We start from the raw sequence: 24,508 nt of genomic DNA, 5'->3' as shown, positions 1-24,508 counted from the left end.
CAAAACCCCGGGCAGGATGAACAGAGCCCCACCAGGATCTGCATTCTCACGCAACACAAGCAAGGCAGGAGCGAGTTGTTTCCATTCATCGAGATGGGCTGTTTACTCTGAGGGCCACTGATGACATTAGACATGCCCACCGTGGGCATTTAAATTCCCCAGGGCACCAAAGTGCTGAACTGCCTCTGCTTTCATCCCACGGCATCCTCTTCCCCCAGGATGGCTTTAGGCATCGCCACCTGAACCAGCAGCAGATGTTGGTGCCAAAAATGCGGCCCTTCCTGGCACCAGGCCCGCCGTGACCTTTATGGAGATGAACCAGATAATTGGCATGATCAAACAGAGTAATTTTATTTACTTTTACAGACTGATTCTTGAAGTTTGTAATTGTCAAAACCCGAACACCAAAGCAAGTTGGTTGTGGGAAGTCAAGTGCAGCGCCAGAGCAGCGAATGAGGCTCAAGGGTGAGAGTGTCTCTGCTGCTGGCACCTGCCTGGTTCTGCTGGATCTGAGATAACCCTCAGCAAATCCCCTTAACCAGGACAGGGCTCTGGCAGACCACTCTCTTTCAGAGATATTAAATTTTAGAAAAATAACCCCCAACAATATTTTAAGCAAATAACAGAAGGGAAGCGATGGCTCGAAATCTCTGGGATGTGAGATCCCATGTGCCCCTACTGCCACTGGAGCTGCACCGGGCTGGCAACACTTCCCACCCTCTGCTCCACACGGTGTGAGGAAGCACCTGGTACCAGCCCACAGGGTTCTGTGAGCTCAGAAGCCCTGAGGTGCCCTGGGACATGCAGAGCAAGGGCAGCACATGCATCCCTGCAGGATGGAGACATCACCTGATGCCTGCCAGGACCAGAGCAGGACACGCTCCTGTGTCCCACCCCGGCACACTGGAGGGTGAAGCCCAGTATGGCCAGACCTGGTGGGCTGGGAAATACTCCCTAAGGCACTGCAGCCAAGCAAACATGGTACCATACAGCACTGAGTAATTTTAAAAGTTAAAATAGTTTATTGCTGTCTTTGTAGAAATGCACTTACATCGCCTGCTCTCTTCCTTTATTTGGCTGTTGGATTACAGGCATAAAAAGGTTACATTTACCCATTTGTTCAGTGACATAACACCTTTTTCTCTATCGCTCCACTCATGATATTCTCCTAAACCTTGCTGGCCAACAGCCCCAGATCTCTTTTACATAAATACTGTAAATGTCTCCATAGGTTGCAGCATTGTAACAAAAGATCTACCAAAGTAGACAAAGTGTTCAGTATTCTTGGTTGGTTTTTTGCATTTAAAAATATACCTAAATTTGAGATAATCTTAACAGAGTAACAATTACAATAAGAAAATAGTACAGTGCGTTGACTAAAGGAATATTCCGCTCTCCTTCAAGCCAATATTCCCTTTTGCATGTTGAAGTGATTCAGCAATTACTTAAGAACTTTTACCTACATACAATAATTTAGTAAAATGAGAATTAAACAAGGCAGATACTTACTACTATTCTTCTGTCTGCAATTCACAGCTCATGCGAATAAAATCGCAATAAATATTAAAAAATAGTTTTTCTTTTGCTTTTTTTTTTTTTTTTTTCCTGTAAGGCATCTCTGAGTATTACAAAGTTTTTGTACAACCAAAAAAAATAAGATTGCTTTTTTTTCCATGTTCTCCGAGTACCTCTGTACCTCACCAGTAAATAAGAGGATTGTAGGCTGGATGAGGAAGGAAGGAGTGGGGGGCAGAAAGAAGACCACGGGTGATGGAAGCAGACCGCGATGTGTGCAAGAATCTGTAGTTTTCCTGTGAAACATTTCAGCCGCTCTTAGAACATCTTCAAGACAGTATCTGTCCAGGTTGAAATAAAATAAAAAAAAAAAAAAAAGGGAGGGGAGGAAAAAAAAAAAACCCCAACAACTTACCAGAAGTCCACTTTCATAAGCGCAATCAGACCGCGAGGATTTGGGTTCGCCCTCAACACTATAAATAGCTTAGGTATCGATATGCACCTACGTAAGGAGGGATAAAGGGACGGGGGTGATTTTTTTTTTTTTGTTTGCTTTGTTTCTTTTTATTGTTTTTTGTTTTTTTTTTTTCTGTCGTTTCGCTGTCCTAGTCGTATCCTTGCTGGCGGTGAGAGATTGTCCGGGGAAGCCCTCACTGCATGCGGTCGGGCTGCAGCTGCTGCGGCTGGTACTGCACGAAGGCGGTGGCGGGCGCCGCGGGGTTGCTGGCGGTGATGGGCGGCTGCACCGTGCCCGTGTAGCCGTATCCCACGAAGCCGGCGGCGGGGGAGGCAGCGTAGGGGTACTGGTCGTAGGCAGCTGTGGTGTACTGGGAATAGGCTTGGCTGGCGGCGGTGTAGTCGATGTAGGGAGACGTGATGGACTGCACGGGGGTAGGGATCACCACGCTGGGCTGGATGATGGCTTGGGGGTAAACATAGTGAGGCGTGAGTCTGTGGAGGCAAAGGGAGAGAAGTCAGCGAGGGGCTGGGGTCCCCCAGGGCTGCACAGCCCCTCTTCTCCCTCCCGAATTCACGTGCATCAGCCATGGAAGTGGTGCTGCCCAGCAGTGCTGCCCTCGAGCGAGGGGTGCTCCCCAGGGGTGGGGATGGAAAGCAAACGCTCCTAGACCTGAGGGTGGGAGAAGTGCAAGGTGAAGCATGGGCTGCTACTAATACACACAGCCTGGTCCCCATGGCTTCCATCTGCCACAGGCTGCTGGTCCTCATCCCTGCAAGGCCGTGACACAGCCCCTGGCTCACCTCATTTCCTCGGCCCCCACACACCCTGCCTGCCCCTGCCAACCTTTCTGCCTCCTATATTCTCCACCCAAACTTGTGTGGAGGGTCCTGAGGACCCACAGGCCCCGTGGGGCACCTCCTGGCACCAGGGACAACGTGTCACTCTCCACCTGTCCCACCAGGAATGACCACAGCCCCAGAAGCTCCAGCCTGCCGGGTGTTATCAGTTACTACACACTTACACCATGTTTCCACAACACTGGATGTTTAGGGAATGCTACAGGGTGTTTGTTGCAAAACACAAGGTATTAATTCTTCCCCCCAGTAACCCTCCCCAGTGGCTGGCAGGGCAGTGACACTCCTGTGTCCATGAGCTGTCACATCTGCCCCTGGCATCTCCGCTGCCCTTTCCGTGAGGGTCCAAAAGTGCTGCTTCTCCCAGGCTTGCCCCTGCCCTGAGGTAGCTGTGCTGCTGAGAGGAACTTAACAATGTCACAGTCAATTAAAGTCCATAGATGGAAAGATCCTGGAGGTGATTAATGCAGGAGTGCCTACTAATTTGCTAGAAACTGTTAATGAGGAGAAAAGGGGGAGGGAAGCACCAAAATGAAAGGGCTGTATTTTCCAAAGGGCCCACAGCAAGTCAGGTCTCAAACAAGGGCAAAAACTGTGCAAACCTCAAGGTTTAGGTACACCCACACAAACTGCCAGGGGCCAGGCAAAAATAGGGAATTGCATGTGGCTTGAAGAGTGTGGCAGGGCGACACCAAAAAGGACACCCTGGGGAGAAGGTTCTTTTGGCCACTGCTTGCTGAACCACCTAAGGCCACAGAATGAAGCAAAGGCATCCCCTGAAAGCTTGTTCCACACTGTCTCCAAACCCAACTCATTCTGTCCAATTAAAAAAAAAAAAAAAAAAAAAAGCCCAAGGCAAAACCGCAGAGAGATTATGCAGATTCAAATATTTTGGGGATTTTTGTGTGGATGTGTGTGACAGCACATTTTCAAACACATTTTCAAAAGCCTCCCACAGGCTCTTCACAAGGCACAGGGCTGTACATGGCTACCCTCATTCCACCTTGAGCATCCTAAATCTCAGCCACCACCTGCAGCGTGCTGGGGTCCACCTGGGGCTGTCCCTCCCACCCAGCACTTACAGGGCTGTTCCCACTTGCTTTACAACCAGCACTGGATGGTTTAATCTCCTCTTCAGGCAGGAGAAAGGCTTCTCACAAACAAGGGCTCATCTGAACCCAGCTTTCTCTCCTTTTCCCACTCCCATATGCAGTTTGTTTTTGCTTGAGACAATCTGCATGACAAGAGAATGATTGCTCTCCTCTCCCCACACAGCAAGACTGCCTCCGAAATCAAGGTGCTTCCATATGCCCAGGGAGGATGGATGATGGTGAGCAGCACCTCAACCTTTGATTCAGTGCAAGACCTTCTTCTGAGGCCACCAGACACGCCTGGACAGCGAGAGGGACCTCCCAGTCCTTCAGTCCAGAAACACACCATACCCAGCATCACCCTGTGCGTAACAAGAATGAGATGAGGCAGCAGAAATCCATTGAATCCCTTTTTGTTCAGCTCTGATCTAAACTGAGGCCAGCACAGCTGAATCAGAGCTGGAGCTTAGGCACCAGCTCAGCCCAAGGGCACTTCATGTCACACACTCACACCAGGCAGCGGCAGCCACCTCTTGGAGGAGCAGAGCTGGGTCCCACCCAGATGTTCCCCACGCCTGTCACTGGGGGATTCTCTCTTTCATTCTGTTTTAAATAACTCCGAGGTGCAGTGCTGCTCTCTGGGCCTGCCAGGGTCTGGGAAAAGGCTCTGCAGAGGCACCCCCAGGCACTGGCCCTTGGGCAGGACATGAGCAGGCTCTGTCCACGCTTACTGCCCTGGCAGATCAGCAGCTCAGCCAGCATCCTGCATCCCAGACGGGGGATGGATGCTCTGGCTGCTCCTGACTTCTCCCTGCATGTCACAGCCTGCCACCAGGCTTCCTGGTACTCCAGGGCCCAACAAAGTTAAAACCACTCCACACATGCAACAAAAAATGCACAATGCACTAAAACCCGGCCGGTGGCAGGAGCAGAGGAGGGGCCTGCACTTTTCCTGCCCACAGGCATTCCACCTGCACTCTCCAAATGACCAGGGCAGCTCGAGAGACTCCTGGCAATCCAGCCTGAGCAGCACCCTGTCTGAGCAGCTCCTCCATGTCCCCTGCTGCCACCAAACTGCTCCCCAGAGCTGGCACAGCCCATGTGGGGGACGTGGTGCCATCATGTGAGTGGAAATTCCCAGCTCATCCCAGGAAACTCCGCACCGTTGGCTTTGCTTTCCTGCATGGAGCCCCTCCATCGCAGCTCCATGGTGGGCTCAGAGACAGCAAATCTGCAACACCCTGCACTACACCCTTCCTTCAGCAAGGAAGAATTCCAGCTTCTCAGTGCTGCTTGGAATAAAAAGCACCATTAGCTTGGAAGGCAGAAAGTACTCCTGTACTTCCAGAAATCCATCCCACCAGCCCAGGGCATACACAAGCACACATCACTCACAATATATGGTACAGCACTAAAAATCCCACTCAGCAACTCCAGGATCAGCTTCCAAAGGGAATGTAAATTTAAAAAGGAAGGCTCTTTTGGTCTGTAGGATTTCAGTAATTCAGCTAGAAATTTCAGTCAAGATATTATGCAGGTTGGTCTTCTGAATTAGGTGGACAGATGGCAATTCTTCAATCAAAACAAAACACACAACCCAAAGTAAGGTCATTTTGATGACTTGCAGCTACAAACAAAACAAACCAGTGCAGTAGGATGAAGTTCTCTGCTGGCTGCATTTAGCATCCACTGAAAATCTTAAAATATTTCCCCTCTTCCATTATTTCTGAAGAGGAACTTTCAAAAGATAAATTAAAAAAAAAAAAAAGCAAGCTGTTTTGGAGTTCTCTTTCTAGAACTCAGCAAACTCTAATCTGAATTTCTACAGGATGAGTCACATCTGTGTTTTAAGATGCCTTTCCCTTCCTCCCTCCCTGCAGTTTTCCTCCATCCCCCACGACGGGCCCTGCCAGCCAGAAGAGAACTTCATCAGAAACACGCAGAGTGTGATTATAAAACATCAACCAAGTGATCAGCCGTGGCCACCACACACCAAAATCACCCCGTGAACAGCAGACGGACGAGAGGCTGCTGGCACGACAACGACCCACGGGCAAAGGCCACCCAACACAAGGAGCATGGTCAAACCTAAGCCCAGAGGCAGCAGTGGCACAGGAGGGACAGCAGGAGGGACAGCAGGGACTTGGCAGGGCCCTCGTGGTGCCAGCCCACGCTCCTGACCACGTGGCACCACTGCCCCGGCAGCCCGAATTGAACCAGAACAAAAGAGATGGTTCCAGAGCCACTGGCAGAGGGACACGGGCTCTGTCCTGCTTTGGCTGGGGGACAGGACAAAAGGGGCCCCGCTTTGGTGCAGGCCTGGCTGGAGATGTTCAAACACGTCAGGGGAGGCACCCGTGGCTCCAGGCAGATGAAAAAGTCCCTTTCAAAACCTGCCCTCACACAGTCTCGCCACCACAGCAGCAGGGCAGGGCTGGCCGGGGGGCAGCCAGGAAAAAGGGACAAGTCAGGAGGAAACGTGTCCCACACCTCTCCCCAAACACTGAGGAAGAGGAACAAGCTCTCCCAGCAGAGCTCATCTCAGAGACACTTCATATATTTGACTATTTTGTATCAGATTTACACCTAAAATGTGCTTTAGCTGCACCTTCTCAGCTCTCTGCCATCCTGCAGGACTTCCTACACATGAGCCACGTGCTGTTCCCGCAAGCTGCTCCTGCAAGCCGCACAAGGTGGGAGTTCCTGCGCCCCTCGTTCTCTGCCAGCCCTGCTGGGAGCTGGTTTTGTCAGTTCTGAAAAGGTGGAGACAGCTGCACCCCTCTGTCAGGAGGGACACGGCATCACACAAGCATTTGGGAAACAAGGAGGGGCACAGGGCTCTTGGCAGCCTCACAGAGATCAGCACACAAACGCCACCACCACGACCAGCCTTTTTATTCCTTGAAGAATAAAAGAAACAGAGCCCTTTGTGTCTGCCAGTGAAGGCACAAATTCTGGCATTTGACCCCAGGAATTTGGCCTCCATTTCCACTAGTGCTGACCCATTGGCTGCCACAGGGACACCCACACCGCCACAGCACGTGATGGCAGGAGGTGCCGGGGGTGCAGCAGAACCAGCTGAGCACAGCCCCTGGTGTTGTGGCACCTCCAGCCACTGCCTGCACGGCAGATCCAAAGGTGGATTTTTGAAACAGGCTCCTGAGTTTAAAGCTGCTCTGAGAAGCACAGCCTGCACTTGCACTGGCAGTGCCACGGCACCATGGCAGAGCTGGAGATGCAGGCACACATCGTGGTGTAATTCACACTCCAAGGAATCGTTCCTGAGGGACACTCCCAAGCCAGCAAGCACTCACCTCGAGGAGACACTCAGTAAACGTGTGTGGAGTGCAGGCAGGGTTGGCCACAGGTATCATACGGGCCCCAGCCACGATGACAGGCTGTGGAAATGTGAGAAATTCAGGTGCTGTTCTCAGTCCAGACAGGAGGAGGAGGCTGGAGGATGGCTGGGGGCTCCTGCCTACCCAGCAGGACTCTCACTCCACGGGAGGATCACAGTTTAGCCACTAACACTTGGGTGCAGATCAGGACATTGGTTGTGCCCTGATCACCCCACGATCCCTCATCATTCACTGACAGGGCCGGGCTTCAACCACAACATGACAAAACCTCCAACTCCTGAAATGTCCCTGCTAAAGCTGATTTAAACGTGCACTGAAATGTCAACAGCTTCTGCCTCATCAGCCAGCTATCCCAGCCAGCTCAAAGTCACACAAGGATGAACTCTGTAGCTCCAGGGGATTTATCATCACCTGCTGCAATACGACACAAACACAAAATAGCAAAGCAATCAACACAATTTTTGCTCTTCTTGTAAGTAATTTGCCTCTCTGTCTTCTCCTCATCGTCCCCTGTCCCTCTGAGAAGATTTACACAGCAGCCTGTGCAAATAGGTACAGGACTGAGTTCCCTGCTTCCCTGCTGGGAGCAGATGTCACCACGCCAATCACCAAGGCATGATGTGCCACAACAAACTGTCCCAGACTGCAGTCAGTGAGAAAAAAAACAGAAAGAAGGAAAAAAAAAAAAAAAAAAAAAAAAAAGGCTGCAGAACCAAAGATGGGAGTACATCTCACAAAGATCTAATCCTTTTTCTCAGCTCAACCAAGAGTCTGAGATCATCATGCTGAGCTCCACCATGAGTTACAGCCTGGCTCAATAGCTTTATCCTCTGCATCTCGCTTCCCCCACACCCAAAGGAAGAAGGAAAAAAAAAACCCTATGATCCCAAACAAAGGCATGCTGGGCCAGAATAAAAATAGTTTTGGAGAGAAGCAGGCTGAAAAACACTCAGGTAGCAGGAGATAACATCTGCCTGAAACAAGAGCCATCTGGCACCAAGGAAAAAGCCACATGGAAGTTTATCCGCAACTAGTCAGCTCTCCAGAGAAGGAAAAACCCCTCCCCTTTCCAGTTATCAGCACAGCCAAACCAGAATTTAACTGACAGAAAAAACAGGGCCTGTTTCACACCAGTGCATGACAGGAACCCGAGTCCTTCAACATCCTTGTGAGGAACCTGGTAGCATGGTAGGGAAAACCAGGGTCTCCAACAGATTAATCCAGTACACCCCAGAATTCTGCCTTTGACTGAGCTCTCCAATTCTCTTCTGCAATTTAGAGAAAATCAATGGCAGATACATCTCTAAAGTCTTCTGAAGTACCTGACAAGTTTTGGAATAGTACACATTAGTGACTCCTTTCAACTGCTTCCATTTTTAACAGTCTTTCTTTACACATGATCCCTTCCTCTGACCTTTAATTAAAACCATCCACTCATGTGAATTATCAAAACTCCTTTTTGCAGAGATGAAGCATTTTGAAGTAGAATGCTTCAGCTACGGAAGGAGCAATGAAATACCTCTTTTTGATAAAACAAGTAATTAAGTTAATTTCTCAGTCAAGAAAGAAATCCCATTTTAAGAGCTTGTGATCCCTGCTACCAGCTGTTAACTTTGTGGTAGTAGAACATTTAAGATATCTCAATCTAATCCCTCCACACCTTCCTGCAAGCTGGAATCACGGGGGATGCCTGGATCCAGCGTGGCTTTCCCAGCCTCTGCTGCTTTGGCCAGAGCAGCTCAACTCTGACACAGGAGAGCTGAAATGCTCAAAGCTGGTGACAGGGAAGTTGCAGGGGACAGCACAACCCTGTTTACAGCACTTGGAGACTGAGAAACAGGAGACTGAGTCTTAACTGCGAGGTCCAGGACTTTTCATCTTTTGTGATCATGGAGTATATTTAGCTCTGGTATGTAGTTTGCTCCCATCCGTGGGGAACAAGTTCTTCATAAAAGTTGTATTTAGAAATGACCCGGTGTCCTTGCTACCAAATTATCAGCACAACAACTGTCTGGTTCCCTGGCTGGTGCCCTCAGCGCCGGGGCAGGATGCCCAGGGCTGCATTCATCATTCAAATTACTGGGCATGTGCTTAATACTACGAGTTGGGGCCCATATACCAACAGCTGCTCAAAGGAAACATGAGATCAAGCACAAGCTGGGCTGCTCTGGAAATTCAGACGTGTGCATCAATCTGCCACATTGGGACTCTGCGGCACCAGCCAAACACAGGTGAATTTGGGATCTGCCATGCCCCAGCTCCTGTACCAACAGGAAAGGACTCAGGTCTCTGCGGCTGAGGAGGCTGCTCTTATCCAGGGGAGGATAAAGAGGAAATCCACCAGAGGCAATGGAATCACACACAGAAGATGGCACCGCTCAAGCCACGTGCTGTAAAGACAAAGCTAGAGCCAGCTCAGGCTGTCTCTCCATCACACACAGGCCTGGCATTCCTGACTGCCCAGGAATGGCTCAGATCCTTCACCCAGAGCCTCTCCTCGCAACAGGTCTGAGCTCAGCACATCATTCACACAGCCAAGTGTGAGGTCACTCTATCAGACCACGCTTTTGTACTGTTTTACAGGCAGAACATGAGCAAACTGTGCCCCAAACCCAAAAACAGGCACACCAAACCCTTGGGTCTGACACCAGCATTTGCCATCTTGAAGTAGATGTTCAAGAAAATTCTCAAAGCAGTCCGATCTGCTTATAAATACATGTCTATGCTTAAAAAACACAAAATAATAAAAGAATAAGAAAGGGATTTCTCTCCAACTGGCAAGCATCTGGTCTGAACAGCAGTCACCACGCATGAGAACCAGCAGCTGAAGCCGTTTGGAAAATGGATTTGGACATTTCTTAGGGAATGCCCCCTTTCCCCCCCAGGCTTTCATGTTCCTGGCACAGGGTAACACCAGGTGCTGGGTGCTCCATCCACACGAGCCTGGCAGGGCGGGATGGGATCCTGCAGCCTCCAGCTCCGGGAGAGTGGGCAGTGGGAAGGTGGGGCAGGGGGATGCCAGCTGACAGAGGCTGGGCACAGCACGTGCCCTTTCATAAGCATAACCACAGAAAAGATGAAAGTTTGTTGCCTTTTATTTTTAACCCAATAGAGAAATTTTAAGGATAAACAGCTGCGAGGGAGGCTGGGCTGACACAAAGAGAGACTTTCTTCACTTCCTAACTGCAGCAGCATCAACGCATGAAATTTTAAACTCAAAGAGATTTAACTCTTTCTGACGTTGCCGGAGAGCAAATGTGGGCCACCAAAACAAGTAACTACACATGGATGGGGTCTCTGGAGCAACGACATCCAACGTGCAGCAATGGAAAGAGCTGGATCCTGCCACAAGAGACAGCTTTATGTTTGCAAGAGCTCCAGTCACTTAGTCACTGGTAGATCTCCCACACAGATAGCTCCTCCGCTGAGGCACAGCCACAGGAATGCATCTGCCATATGCTGCCCGTGTCCAGAGCAGCAAGCAAAGAGGAGAACCAAGGAATCCCCGTTCCCTGCACAGACTCAAACCTGCCTGCAGCACCAGAGTCCCAGAGGAGGGAACCACAAGGTGGGACTGAGCAGCTCTGCCACATCAGCTGATCACATGAGGTAGGGAAGCCGCAGGGACACACTGGCACTGCCAGGTGCCTCCAAGCATAGCACAGTCTGCAAGCTCCAGGCTGAGCCCCAGGCCCAATGCTGCTTCCCTAAACTCAGCAGCCGGATCTCCAAGTCACCCCGACACACACACGTCCTTTGCCTTGCATTACTGTTAAGATCTCTGGTTACAACAAGCCAGAAACTTCTTTTCCAAACAGGATTTACTACTGACCCCATGCTGTCTGCTGTGCAAGTGCCTCCCCTGCCAGGACAGCAGGAGGAAGGAGAGAGGCTCCTCGTGGTTTCTCTTTCTGTTCCGCATAGCCCTGGCAATATTTACAGCTGCATTTAGGTGTCTGGGGCTGGGGGGGGGGGGTGGGGGGAAGCCTTCAGTTTATAAATAATCCTCTCTGGTGTTTGGGTAATTTTCATAGTTTCCATTCATTTCAGGTTTCACCAGAACCTGCGTTTTGTGGCTTGAGAGCTGGGACACGACCGGCTGCTCTCTCTTCGTTAACTGCCCAGGAGTTAACGGTTGTTCATTCATTCCTGCCCTGCCAGGCCCAGCTCGCTCACCAAACACCCTGCGCCCCGTGACAATCGTCTTTTGGAAACCACAATGCCAACCCCTGGGCACAAACACTTTGCAGAGACAGGAACTGCAGGAGGGAGAGCCAGGCAACATCTCACAGCAGGGGCAAAGCAGCCGAGCCACTGAGCTTCCTTTGGGAAAGGTCAGGATCCACTTGGCGTGGTGCAGACAGACATCAGTGACAGTGACAGACCCTGATAAACTCCTCATCTGCTCTCATATCCCACTGAGGGCCAAGGAAACTGTGGGTTCAAAGGAATGCAAGAGTGGAGCCTGGCAGGCTCTTAATTTTGTTGGTCTTATGAAGAGACAAAGAGGGAGCTGGCAGCTGAGCTCTGCTGCTCGTCTGAGCACCTGAGGCTCTGCTCAGAAGCCACAGAGCAGCTCCAGTTGTGGTGCTCAGGTAGACGTGGTGCTCAGGTAAACACATTCTCTAAAACCCACATTTCCAGTGATTCCGCTGCAGCAATGCCTGCATTCAATGAAATTCTTGTTTACTGATGCTTGCAAATAATGATATATAATCCCCTGCCTCCAGCCCTCCATTCTCCTGGTTCCTGTCTCTTGGCAACTGATAAATAATTTATAATGTTCTCCACTGTATGTGCTAACTGCAGCTCTGCTGGCTTAATGATGAAACCAATGCTGAAGAACTGCAACAGGAACTGTCTACATCACAAGGAACGTGTAATCAGTCGATCCCACACTCCTCTGGATGTGAAACCAAAAGCAAACTGTTGGGAAAAAAAAAAAATGTTTTCAAGAGCTGCGGCTGCAGGGTAGGAAGGGCACCCAGAAAACTGCAGATAATCTGCAAGGTGCTCCTGCCAACAAGAGGAGTTCTAACGGGCTTCACCATTTTGCTCTCCTCTGTTCCCATGCGTGGCAGGACTTGCCAGAGGCTGCTTTTATTGGCAACCTCTCTCCTGCACTCCCATGCAGAAGTCTCTGGGTTCTGCATCTCAAAGGTGCTGCTGCCGCTTTGGGGGCTGTGAAAGCTCTTGCAGCTCCCCTCCAAGGAGAGCTATTAAAAAAGCAGCATTGGGTCTATGCAAGCTAATGTGGTTCTTGCCCTAAAAAAGGGGAGACTCTTCATTTATGGCAGATGTTCCTCCAGGCTTTCCAGCAGAGCCATAACCGCTGGAGAAAAGCGGCGTGTTTGAACCATACACAGCACACGTACACCGGGTGTGCACTATTGTGGCAACACAGCCTCTAACATCCATAAACTCATCGGAATGAGGTTATCCAGGCAGTTGGCAACTGCGGCCATAAGGGCAGAGGAACGAAAGTTTTATTGTTAGAAGGGTTTTTTTCCTTAAAAAAAAAAAAGAAACAAAAAAAAAAGAAACAAAACAAACCCCCCAAAAAATGAGTGGAGAGCAGGGAAGGGATGAAGTATTGCTGTTGACAAAGGCCAAAATCCCATCTATTTATATTAGAGTCACACAAAAACCACACCAGGGCAGTGCTCAAAAGCTTTAAAAAATGCACCTACTTTCTTAATGCTCTTAGAAAATAGTAATAAAAAACCTTATCAATATTCACTTTCTGAAATGGTGCAAAAAAAGAGCTGCATCAATCATTAAACAGTTAAATGAGGGCAGTATGACAGTCACTATTGTTCTCGTGAAGCACACTTGTCTTTTGCCGAGCAGCTGCCAGATCCTATTAGATGTATAAAAAGAGGACTTTTCTAACCGAGTAGGGATGGTATAAGCTATTGAAAACAGCAGACAAAAGCCCACTTTTGCAGACTATTCAAGCCTTGTATAACATCTGTCCAAAATCAATTTTTGACCTAATGTTACTTTCATTAAGTAACAGACTTTGTTTCCAATGCAATTTGTTTTCTAGGATAAAACTATATCCTAAGAGTTATTACGTGGGAAACGGCACAGAGGAAGCAGAGGATCTTATTTGAGAAACATGAGAACAGAATTTGCTTAATTGTTTTGACACCTTAAGTACTATAATAGAGAAACTATTTTCCATTTATTTGAATTCCTGTGAATTCTTGAAGTTGGCAAAGCAGCGAGCAATGCACTGGGTTTATTATGACTAAGATTTACTGAGGATAAAGAAGGATCTTTGGGAATTACATTAAAGCTGACAAATGCACAAAACTTCTGAAATCTCCACCAGAAATAAAGTGCTCTGACCATTAACAACAGCTGTTGAAACTGTCCACTCTTGACGACGAAGGGTTTTTCACACATTTTAAATAATGAGGAAGTTGATTTGCGAATCTGATTTCGAACAGACCGTTAGGAAACATTTCCACTTACCCAAAGGGTCTCTGAATGAAGGCTGGATGTAGCTGCTGCACACCTATGGTAAAACCTGAAAAAAAAAAGGTTCAGAAAAAAAAAGAAATATTAATGAATGGCATCCATTGTACCATTCAACTCGTAACACACAGGCAGTATTACACCACACGTCTTTGCATTTGAACTGCTATGCATGTGAGCAAATTCAGAGCCCCATTTAGAAAGAATTTAAATTTAACATGCATATGTGATATGCACGAGGAGCAGATGGGAATTCATGATGAAAGCCCAGTGTGAACGTGCTGTTATTGAACAGACAATGGGGTATAAAGCCTTATTTTACACACTGGTGTACTGTGGTCATTAAACCAAAGGGAGAAATGACAAAGTGGATCTTACTGTTAATTCGCATGCAACAAAGAGGTTAACGGGCAAACAGATCAGCTGTGGAAGAAAACAGCTTTAACACGGTTATATGAACTTTGGTGAGTAACATTAGTGCAGCAGGGCTGAGTAAGGAGATACAGCAGAGAGGTAACTGGACTAGGCAGCGTCCTCAGCCAACAATCAGAACTATGGGGGACAGATACATGTGCATCGTCAGATCAGATGATTCCAGCCCGAGGAACTTGTTTCCTCGCCTTACAAGTTATTCTAATACAGAGAGATGGGATCTCCTGGATGCCTCACCAGTTTGAATACTCCTTGGTTTTGCTCCCAAATACGCCAGGTTCACATTTGCTTTCCTGCCGTCAATGATGGGGTTTGGGTCTTTGCAGGCTCTTTCAGCAGCAGCTCGGTCTGCCATGGTCACCTGGAATCGAGCACAGCCTTGTTTGTAGCAACAGCGCTTTGTAAACACTCCAGCAACAGGCACTAAGCGGAGTTTATTTACTGTTCTATTTTGAATCGGGAGCTGAACTCCCTTCGTGCAGCCCCGCTCGCACGACGAGCTGGGAAGGGCTGCTGGGACTCGCTGGAAAAGCGGGCGCTCCCCCCGCGCCCGGTTTCCCCGCTGGGCCGGTGCCAGCTGTTTTCCCCTGCCCTTCCACCTCCTCCCGTGCCTTTTTTAAGGCGCCGGTGGAGCCCCTCCCCAAACCCCCGGCGCAGAGGAGTTCAGGGCAGCTGCGGCCGGGATGCGGGGACCGCGCTGAGCCCCGCACGGACATCGGGAGGGGGCAACAGGTGCTGAGACGAGCGGCACGGCTTCGGCCAGCACGGAGGGAGCTCCAAACGGGCCCCCAGCCCAGCCTTTGTCCTGACCGAGCCCCTCGTTCCCGCAAGCTCCGCGGCAGCGACGGGACGGGCGGCGGCTCCGCAGCACCCGGCACCGGGGAGTCCGCCCGGCCACACCGGGAGTCTGTCACTACACCGGGAGCTCGGCACTACACCGGGAGACTGTCACTACACCGGGAGTCTGTCACTACACCGGGAGTCTGTCACTACACCGGGAGCTCGGCAGCGCCTTCCCCGGCGCACGGGGGGCAGCGGGGGCAGCGCCGGCGCCCGTCCCGCGGCGGAGCGGCACTTACAAAGCCGTATCCTCGGGATTTGCCGGTCTGCCGGTCCGTGATCACCACCGCCTCCTCGATGTCCCCGAAGACCTCGAAGTACTTCCTGAGGGAGGAGTCGGTGGTGTGGTAGGGCAGCCCCCCGACGAAGATCTTGGTGAAGGTGGTGTCCTTCTGCACGGTGTGCATGGTGCCGGGAGCGGCCGGCCCCGGCCGGCATCCACCCCGAGCAGAGCCGCGCCCCCCCCCCACCCCACCCCGCGGCGGCCGAAGGCAGCGGAGCGGCGGCGGGTCCCGGGGCCCTACAGCCGCCTCATGGCCGCGCCTGGAGCCGGAGCCGGAGCGCGGCCCCGCGCCCGCCCGCCGGTGCCGGTGAGTAGCGGCCGCCCCGCCGCCGCCGCCGCCTTTGTAGGGCCGCTCGGCCCCGCCCCGCCGCGCCGCGCAGGGGAGCTCGGGGCGCGTAGTCCGGCCCCGCCCGGGGGTCCCCGGGCCCGCCCCGCACTCCCCGGGCGCCGGGGGCTGCCCCTCCGGCCGGGCTCCGCACGCACTACAAGTCCCGGCGGCTCCCGGCCAGCGGGGCCGGGCGGGATGAGGGCAGCGCTCCCCGGAGCGAGCCCGCCAAAGATCCCGCCCGGGCGGAGCGCGTCCCGCACCCCCAGCCCGCCGCTATTGCACAACCGGCGCAACGGGCAGGGATCGGTGCCCGGCGGGCTCGGGCTCCCGGGCAAAGCCGTGCGGCGGCTGGCGGCCTGCGAGGCACGCGGGGTGGCGGAGGCGCGGCGGGAGGAAGGGGCGGGGGTGAACGCGATCGCCGAGGAGGAACAGCCGGGGAGGGGGGCAAGGGGTGGACAAAGGTTCAGAGCTATCTTAAGCAGGGTGTTAAGGCTCCTGCTTCTCCAGTGGGCAGCTGGTTATGCACCTGTGCAGCCTCTCTCTGGGGACAGGGATGCACCATTCCCATTTCCATTGGTAGTCAGCAATGGGGCTCTCCACCCTTCTCCTTTTGCATTTCGTCCCATGAAAGGAGGGGCAGCTCCTGCTGTGAAGTATAAGGCTGTGAAGTGCCTCTGACCTGAGCTGCAGGTTTCTGCCCTGACCTGCGATTCAAACCTGGGAGAATTGTTACTGCAGCACAGCCCCGCGTTTGCTGCGTGGACCCCTTGGTCCATAACTGCAGGAAAACAAAAGCTGAAAAGCTACTTGGTACTTCAGAACCCACCACTGGGGAACTCCAATGGTGGAATGCTTGCAGTGCTTTAATTCCTCCTCTCCATCATCAGTTGGAGTTTGGGGTGTGGGAGAGGATCCCCAAAATCATTATTCATTCATACTTTCCATCACCCAGGATCTCCAGAACTGCCCATGTGCCTTAGGCTTATCATTTCTCAGAGAAAGAGATTTTTTGCAATGTGAAAAATGGAGAGATAACATTTTAGGAAAAAATTAAAAAAGCCAGTGAAGTTCTAAATCATCATCTACTTTGGCTTCTATACAGCAGGTTCAGTCTATGCAGACAGTTTTTTTTTTTTGTTACAGACCCCACAGAGAAAAGCCAATTATTTCAAAAGAAAGGAATGCATTAATGTCTGCACTCCATAGTTATTCATTAATATTTTTCTTGCACTGCTTCCATAGTTTTAAACACCCTATGCTTCATAAAAAAGAGAGGGGAAAAAAAAAAAAAAAGCCAAGGAAAGCCATTAAGCTTTTCAGTCCTGAAGCACCAGACTTCAAGACTAGGGCACATTTCCTTTGATTACTGTGGAAGAAAGATGGAGCTGGGCCAGCAGCACCCAACATCACTGAAAAAATTGACAGCCTTCTGCAAATGGATGGTCCATGGAGCCTTCGTGTCTTGGAGAGCCACCAGCTGTCCCCGGTGCATCCAAACAGCAAGCCTGGAATACACCTTTGGGGCTGGGGCCTCTCCATCCCTGAGTCACCCCTTCTGTCTGCATGACTTCCACCACAAACTGCACATCAGCTGCTTCCTGGGCTGCCCGAGCTAATGACAGCCCAGTTGGCATTCAGTCAGTGTCCTTTTACAGAGCTTCATTCTGCTCCAAATGATGGCAAAGGCTCAAATCGTCCAACCAGGCTCCGGCTCCTCTGCAGGGCAGGCAGGGCTGGCAAAGTTCTCCAAAGAGACCGGCTGCATCTCTGTTCTTGATGCTTACGCTGGGCAGGGGGGGAAAAAGAGCACAGGCTTTTCTCTTCTTCAAACATGAGCCCCGCATCTCTCAAAGGGGAAATCCCGGCTCCTCTTCTTCCCTGGAGGCAGGAACAGGAGTTCTCTTAGAGGCAGAACAGAATGAGAGAGGGGTTAAGCTAAACCTGCGTTCGGTGAGCACCACAAACCCCCCGGTAGCACTGGCATGGCTGGGGGAGGCAGCTTCGCTTCTGCCACATCCTGGAAAGCAGGACGGGAAATGAAATCTCCTGTCTCATGGTGCAGCTCTTGCAGACACAGGCTCTAATGAGCTGTTACCACAAACGCGGCAGGAAAGGGAAGGGAAAGTGAGCAAGGATAACTTTATGGAAGTCAATTAATTTGCTTTTATATTTTCCCGCCTCGTTCTTGTGAAAAGCACTCGGCCTCCTCAAAACACCTACAGATAAAATCCAGCCATCAGATCAAAGCTGCAGGAGCTTGGCAGAGCCAGTTTGCTGACACCTCCCTGTGCTTTTACTGCAACAAGTACCTGAGGAGAGAAGAATATATTTCAGCTTTCTCTGGTCGAAGATAACTCCTGCAAAGACAGGCGTATCTCGAAGTACAAAGCTGCCTTGGGGAAGGCAGGACATTGCTTAGCACAAATCTAAGGGCAGACTGCAAGCAAGGAGAACACAGATCTGATATAAGCTATTGTGGGGGTGCATGTAGGCCTTTGTAGTTATTAAGAAATAAAACTACACAGGTCAGTCAATGAGGAGGCTGGGAGAAAAAGTCATCTCTTGCAGTGGGTGTACAACCATCCATATCCTTAATGTACATGATTTGTATTGCAAATCCAGAGCATCCCATTCTCATTCAGATTGGGAAGATTAATTTTATGATGATTCAACACAGTTAAGAGGACTCACTGGGTTTTTACTTACATGTTAATACATTCCTCATGGCTTATGCAAAATTGATTCACAAAGGCTCCTTCTGGTGGACTTCAGCAGCATTATCCAAGAGGTGGAACAGAACAGCTGCAGAGCACCAAACCAATGTGCTGGATTCCGCTGAAAATCCTAGAGAAGGTGGCACTGCAAGGCTATCCAGATACAGAACCATATAGAAATGGTCCCTGCCTAAAGGATGAAAACCAAATTATAGCAGGAAGTTACACCTTTGGGGGCACAAGAACAGGACAGAGGTGGGGAAAGAGCAGCAGGGGAAATGTTCCCTGTTTTGGCCTCTGCAAAACCCCAAAGTCCCTTCTGTTCTTGTCCTTCCCTTGGCAGTGGAGCTCTGTGGTGCTCTCCTTGTAGACTTGTCTGAGCATTTTCCTTTCTTCCCCCAGCATCTTTGGGAAAATTGATTTGAGACACCCCAGGTCTGATCTGCAAGCCATTGGAGAACCTGCCTCGTTTCTTAGCAAACTGATGGGCTTTATTTTTAAAATGGAGCAGGACTACAGTGGAGCTCTGACCTTTTCCAGTTCCTGCTGCTGCTTAGCCAAGAGTTCATTGCTGTAGGGCAGAGCCCTTGGGTTTTGCCATGGATACCCGCTTATTGCAACAACAGCAGATGAAACATCCCCCTTAGAAGCTCCGCAGTTAAATAAGTTAACTGGAGAGCAAGGGACTCACTGTGGGAACTGCTTGGTTTGTTGGTTTTACTAATGCTCAGTCTGGATGCTGGCCACCAGCGAGGCTGTGAACGGGGAGATCTTGAGGGGAGCTGCAGTCAGTGGCGTTTGGTTTAGGTTATTGCAGGAAATTCTGCATCTGGGCTCCCTGTCACAGATTTTCTGGTTTGGTGCCCTGAGCACACCATAACCATTGCTTAACCCAGAGCTGCTGCTGCAACAAGAATTGAAATATGAAAATAATTCTTTGGGCCACTTGTAACAAAACAGCTGAGCAGGGGAGGTTCCCAATCAGAGCTGCTTTTTGGCTTTGGTTTCTGTAGGAATCTTCCAATAGGACTATTTCTTCTTCTGAATATTCCAGAACTGGGGATGCTGAGTAAACTCTGCTTCCTTTTGCTGGCTACACTGGTTACACACACGCAGACCACCAGCTCTAGTGGGCATCTAGAGTGATCTGGTTCAATGTTCCAGTAATCTGCATTAAAAAACCCCATGGATATGACATTTGTAACTCTGGGACTGAGAGAACAACAAGTGGGACACCTCACTCAATTCTGCTGGACCACGAGCATACGTTGGAGTGTGGCTAAAGGAAATGTCATTAAAAATCTAATTCTACTTTCCCAAACTGTCCTGCCCTCCCATTTGATATCCCTTCACAAAATGAAAATGGCATATCTGTGCCATGACAAAAGACAAACCCCATTATGGAAATTGCAAACAAGATTCCTGAAAAAGAAGAGGCTTGGAGGAGACATTGCAGAGCTTGTAACTGCTGGGTGGATCTTACCACAGGAAGTGCACTGCAAGCTTGGGTATAAGTCCAGATGAAAATAAAGGCATAAAATATGGCCAAGGAAACTAAAAGGCTGTGCCATCACATTGCTCATACCTCTGCAACTGCCAGCAGGGAGAATGTCTCATATTCAGGGACCTTGTGCTTTGCTCTTTGTGCCACCATCACCGTTTCCCAGGAGTTTCTCAGAGCACATCTTCTCCTTCCACTTGCCCTTGTGCCAGCCATGTCTGTCAGGGGAAGGATGAAGCTCCTTTTTGGGACCAGGAAGGACAAGGTCAGCAAGGGAAGATGCTTCAGTGGACCCTGTGGTGGTGTCCCTTCAGTGGTGAAGATGTGCTGCAGCCACCCCGAGTGGTCACACCTATATTTCTTGGTGCTTTTTTACTCTGCCGTTGGGGAATTTCTCCTCTGCCATCTCCAGATCGCTGTTTATCCAGGTACAGCTCCTGGGGCTGTGTGTGCAGACTCTCCCCAGCCCTGGCAAAGCACTCAGGGGAGCTGGAATGACACAGGGCTGGGGATGCAGCCCGGGCCTGCCAGCTGGGGATTGTCACAGTGTGACAGCAGGGAGCTGGGCTGGCTTTCTGAGCCATCAAAATACGGCCCTTGATTAGGATGGTGATTTGTTTTCTGGCACTGTTGGCACCTCTGCCAAATAGTTTTGTCATCATTAGTATTGTAATGTCCTGGCCTAGAGCGGTGGTAACCCCTGCCTTTCCTGTGGCCTTGGGGATGATCCCCCTTTGTCTTAGCGGCTGGCTAATGAAAAGTGCAGATGTTCATATTGCAACTAAATTATGCAACAAATCCAGGGAATCCTTCACTACCTGATCTTAGTTTCTTCTTTACTCCGTAGAAGGAAAGGGATGATAAAGGGTTAGAAGCAGAAAAGGAGCAGGACAGAGCAAACGACTCATGGTGGTTTCTGGGACAGAAGGTTCTCTCCAGATTTTTCTACCACAACTCCTCCACTGGCAGTCAGCACTGGGGAACAGAAGCTGTCAGACAGATCCAGAAAACGTTTTCCTGCTATGACAGCATCTCAGCAGAACTTTAAATATGTAGGCCAAAATACTGCCCATTTCTTCAAGTTTGCCTTTGGTGATGTCATGGAGGGAGAGTCTCTTCAGGAAGTGGCTCAGGTATCCCCAGATCTGCAAGGCAGGGCACAGGGAGAGGGGAGAGAAGGATAAGGAGATGAAACCACTTGTAATCACCTGCTGAACACAACCTCCAGTAAAGATACTGCTCCTTTCCTGAATTCCTGCACAGAAACTCTGTCTCTCTTTAATAGAAATACTGTCCCATCGCTCTCAGGCTGGGATTTAATTATCAGAAGGGTTTTCCTCCCTCAAGAAGTTTTTTAGAAAAAAACATTCCATTTGAGTCAAACATGCAAACTACATCTCAAAATAGTTAAACAAATATTTTTGCTATTTCAATTTTATGTTGTACTTTGGGAAAATATTAATTGTAACTTCATACTTTTGAAGTTTTAAAACCATAAAACTACATTTTAAAATTAACCAGAAATCATTTTATATTCTTTGAAGGAAGGAAGCAGAAAAAGTAAGGCCTTTTGAAACAACATTAATTTTTTTTTTTCAAAATATTTGGGGAGTTATGTTAAAACAAAGTGGTATTTTCTGATTTAAAAAAAGAAAATGCCAGAAGGCTTCTAACAATCTCTGCCAAAGCTGCCAGGGCCACATCTCATGACCTTTTCATGGGAGTGCACATGACACTGGTAGCACAAACTGAGCAGGAACTGTCCACCCACTCCAACCAGGGAACAGTCAGGGCACAGAAGAACATTAAAAAAGATGTTTAACTCTGGGATGTAGAGCACAGCTGTATGGACACCACAGATATTCCTAACAGCAAAAGATAAGTGACTCCAGAGCTGGAACACATCCACAGAACTGGGGCAGACCCAACTTCTATCCCCCTTCCCACAGGTGAGCACACCCAGGCCTCACCCACGGATCCTCTCCTTAACCTCATGGTCCTTTTCTCCAGGGTGCTGTATTTTAGTCCTCACTAACCCAGAATCTTCTGTCACACCACATCCAATGAGATAAATAATCCACCTACTCTGATATCACTTTTCCAATTGTGGGACTTTTAGAAGGTATTTAATGCCCACAATGAACCTGGCCAGGTGAAGAAGAACATACACAAAAAGAAAAAAAAAAAAAATATCAGCATGGCAGTTAACCTTCCTTAAAGGTTTTGTTTTAGTTACCATGTCTACTCTATTTAATCACAAGGCAGCAAAGGTTCGTTGCAGTGGCTCTGAACAGGATATAAACACAATTGGAATGTCAAGACAACAAACCAACGTATCAGCACTGGATACAGAAGGTTTATCCACGGAGCCTGGAAAGGAATTTAAAAAGAAAACCAGAGTTACCTGCACTGAAATCTGGGCAGGATGATTACAGCTTCTACATGATCTCAGAAAGTCCAAAGTGAATCGGTTACAGTGGTGCCACAGCAGGGCAGCACAATCACTGACTGGAAGGGTCAAAGCTCACTTGGGTGATGCCCTCTGGCTCCTGACAGTGCAACACCCACACCCAGTCTGCTGGAGCAGTGATTCCTGATGAGGAAAAGCCATCAACAGCTCAGCAGGCAGTTGCCAGCAACACGATGTCCCCAACACTGCAACAGGACAATGACATCAGCTGAACATGACAGGGAAACAAAGGCAGGCCACTTCCTGCTAAATCACACGGCCCAGTTAGTGCCCACCATGCCTTTAGTTAGCGGGGAAGCACACAGAGAAAGGTGCAAGGCAGTAAAAAGGTTTTACGTGCATTCTCAGGAGGACACAAAGGCTGGCAGATCAGCTGATCCGTATTTTGAAGGCAAGCTCGTGAATGAAGTGCATGGATCAGTGCTGAATCAGGAAATCCATCCTGCTGCTTAGGGTATGGTTTTCCTTTTACCAGCCCTGGGGTGCCAGGGCCAGTCTGACCTCAAAGGACATTTTCATCAGCCTACAAGGAGAAAAAAAACCCCACTTTTCTGTTTCCTTACCAGAAGTGTGGCTGTGACAGCACCGTCCCTAAGGAGACCTGTTGAGTAGCAAGTAGGTCACTAGTGGGGAACGTTACCCTGGGCCAAGCCACATTCAGAACAGTTTGGAGAGTTTAATCATCGCCTCTCTCTTCTCCCTGCTGCTGTTTGCAGGACCACCAAAGAAGGGTGCTCAGATGATGAACTGGATGAGCTCAGCCATTGTGACAGACACAGGTCAGCACTGCAGAATGACTCCAACTGCATCACGCAGCCAATGGCTGAACAAAAGCTAGAAGGGTTCAATGACAAGGTTTTGCTAAGCTGTTCTCTTTGAACAGACATTGGCCATCTTTCTGTGGTTTTTTGAAAAGCTGTTTCAGCCCAGTGAAAGTGTTTCTGAAAAGCTGCAGGCTCGTGTTTGGAGTCTGACAATGTCCCACCAATGTGGATGTTCTTCTTTACAATTATATAGATGCTGCTCCATAAATTAAACATTAATGCCTAAACAACCACCTGCTGTCTGCAACTCTGCTGCTGCAGACCAAGAATGAACATTACTTAGGAAAGGGAGACCTCCAAGGAAAAGAGTCAGGTATCTGCAGAAAGCAATTACCTGTCAGTAAGTGATACCTGACTCCATATAAATCCCACTCTTACAGCAGGAGCATGGCAGACAGCTGTCCTTCCAAAGAAATAAAAGGCTGGAAAGATTGTATTTGAACTCCAGTTTAGTCATGTGAGAATAGTTTGAGCTCCTGCATTATCTCTGCCCTTTACTGAGTGCAATAATCGTGGCATAATCTAAACAAAATGGATCTCCCTTTGATGTAGATCAGTACTGAGCTGCATTTTATAGGCAAGGAAAGGAAGGTGACTGAACCAGTTGGCAGTGGGTCAGAAAAGGATACTTGAGCTTATACCTTTCTGGGAAATGGCACAGCTGTGAGGAAGTACCTTGGGAAGGGTTGAAGAAAAACTGTTACTTGAGTTTTATTTCATTGTGTTCCCAGGAACTGAACGTTATCCCTCTCCTGGTGTGATCCAGCAAATCAACAATCTGCATTTAAGAAACATTGATGACAGAAAGCATTCCCTGTCAAACTACAAAGCATTTGTTAACTCACCCCCAAGAACAGGCTTAGTTGATCAGGGTATTTAGCATGCAGCTTGCAGCATTCTTCTATTCCTACAACAAACTCAGCGTTGGGTCTCAGCATATCCGCACCTCACACGTGTAAAGCAGTTACTGCCTGCCAAAGACACCCTGGGCAGCAAAGGGTAAACTTTCCCTATGCCCAGGGAAGAGCATTACCTTCATCTGTTATCTAGGCCTGTTCTCAGTGGCACTTGATACAGGAGCTATACCCAACACTTCCTTGAGCACGTAAAGCCGGGGATTGGGTTACACACAGCTCAAGATCTGTGCCACCAGTAAGACAAAGGCTCCTGTATTACCTGGCACATGCCTGCTAAATTATTGAAGTGTCCCTTCAAACTGAATATATGCACTGGATAATTAGTCAACAGAAGAAAACGGTCTCTCTTTACAAAGCTAATGCTGGCAGGTATTGTATCTTTTATGCACTGTAACAAAAAGCATTTGCAGAACTGATGCAACGCAAACATTTGGAAT

The 24,508-nt window shown here is 49.4% G+C and overlaps 1 protein-coding gene across 1 annotated transcript; it reads right to left on the bottom strand.

Annotated features, from left to right (window-relative positions):
* Nucleotides 1-999: 999 nt before the first annotated feature.
* Nucleotides 1,000-15,618, bottom strand: RBM38 (RNA binding motif protein 38). Its single transcript, XM_040079967.2, has 4 exons — nucleotides 15,274-15,618; nucleotides 14,432-14,555; nucleotides 13,760-13,814; nucleotides 1,000-2,466 (listed from the first exon to the last, which is right to left on the bottom strand). Exons 1-4 carry the CDS (start codon nucleotides 15,439-15,441, stop codon nucleotides 2,166-2,168), a joined length of 648 nt encoding a protein of 215 aa, XP_039935901.1. The 5' UTR covers nucleotides 15,442-15,618; the 3' UTR covers nucleotides 1,000-2,165.
* Between the last annotated feature and the right edge of the window lie 8,890 nt (nucleotides 15,619-24,508).

The sequence above is a fragment of the Hirundo rustica genome, chromosome 16, assembly GCF_015227805.2.
Source record: "Hirundo rustica isolate bHirRus1 chromosome 16, bHirRus1.pri.v3, whole genome shotgun sequence".
NCBI classification, from domain to species: Eukaryota; Metazoa; Chordata; class Aves; order Passeriformes; family Hirundinidae; genus Hirundo; species Hirundo rustica.
The sequence above is the reverse complement of the archived record's forward strand: the minus strand, read 5'-3'. Positions and strand labels throughout refer to the sequence as shown.

Coding starts and splice junctions, on each gene's coding strand:
- RBM38 (XM_040079967.2), bottom strand. CDS start 15,441: ATGCACACCGTGCAGAAGGACACCACCTTCACCAAGATCTTCGTCGGG. Junction 14,556..15,273: donor AATCCCGAGGATACGGCTTT/GTAAGTGCCGCT, acceptor GCTCGATTCCAG/GTGACCATGGCAGACCGAGC. Junction 2,467..13,759: donor TTCATTCAGAGACCCTTTGG/GTAAGTGGAAAT, acceptor TTGCCTCCACAG/ACTCACGCCTCACTATGTTT.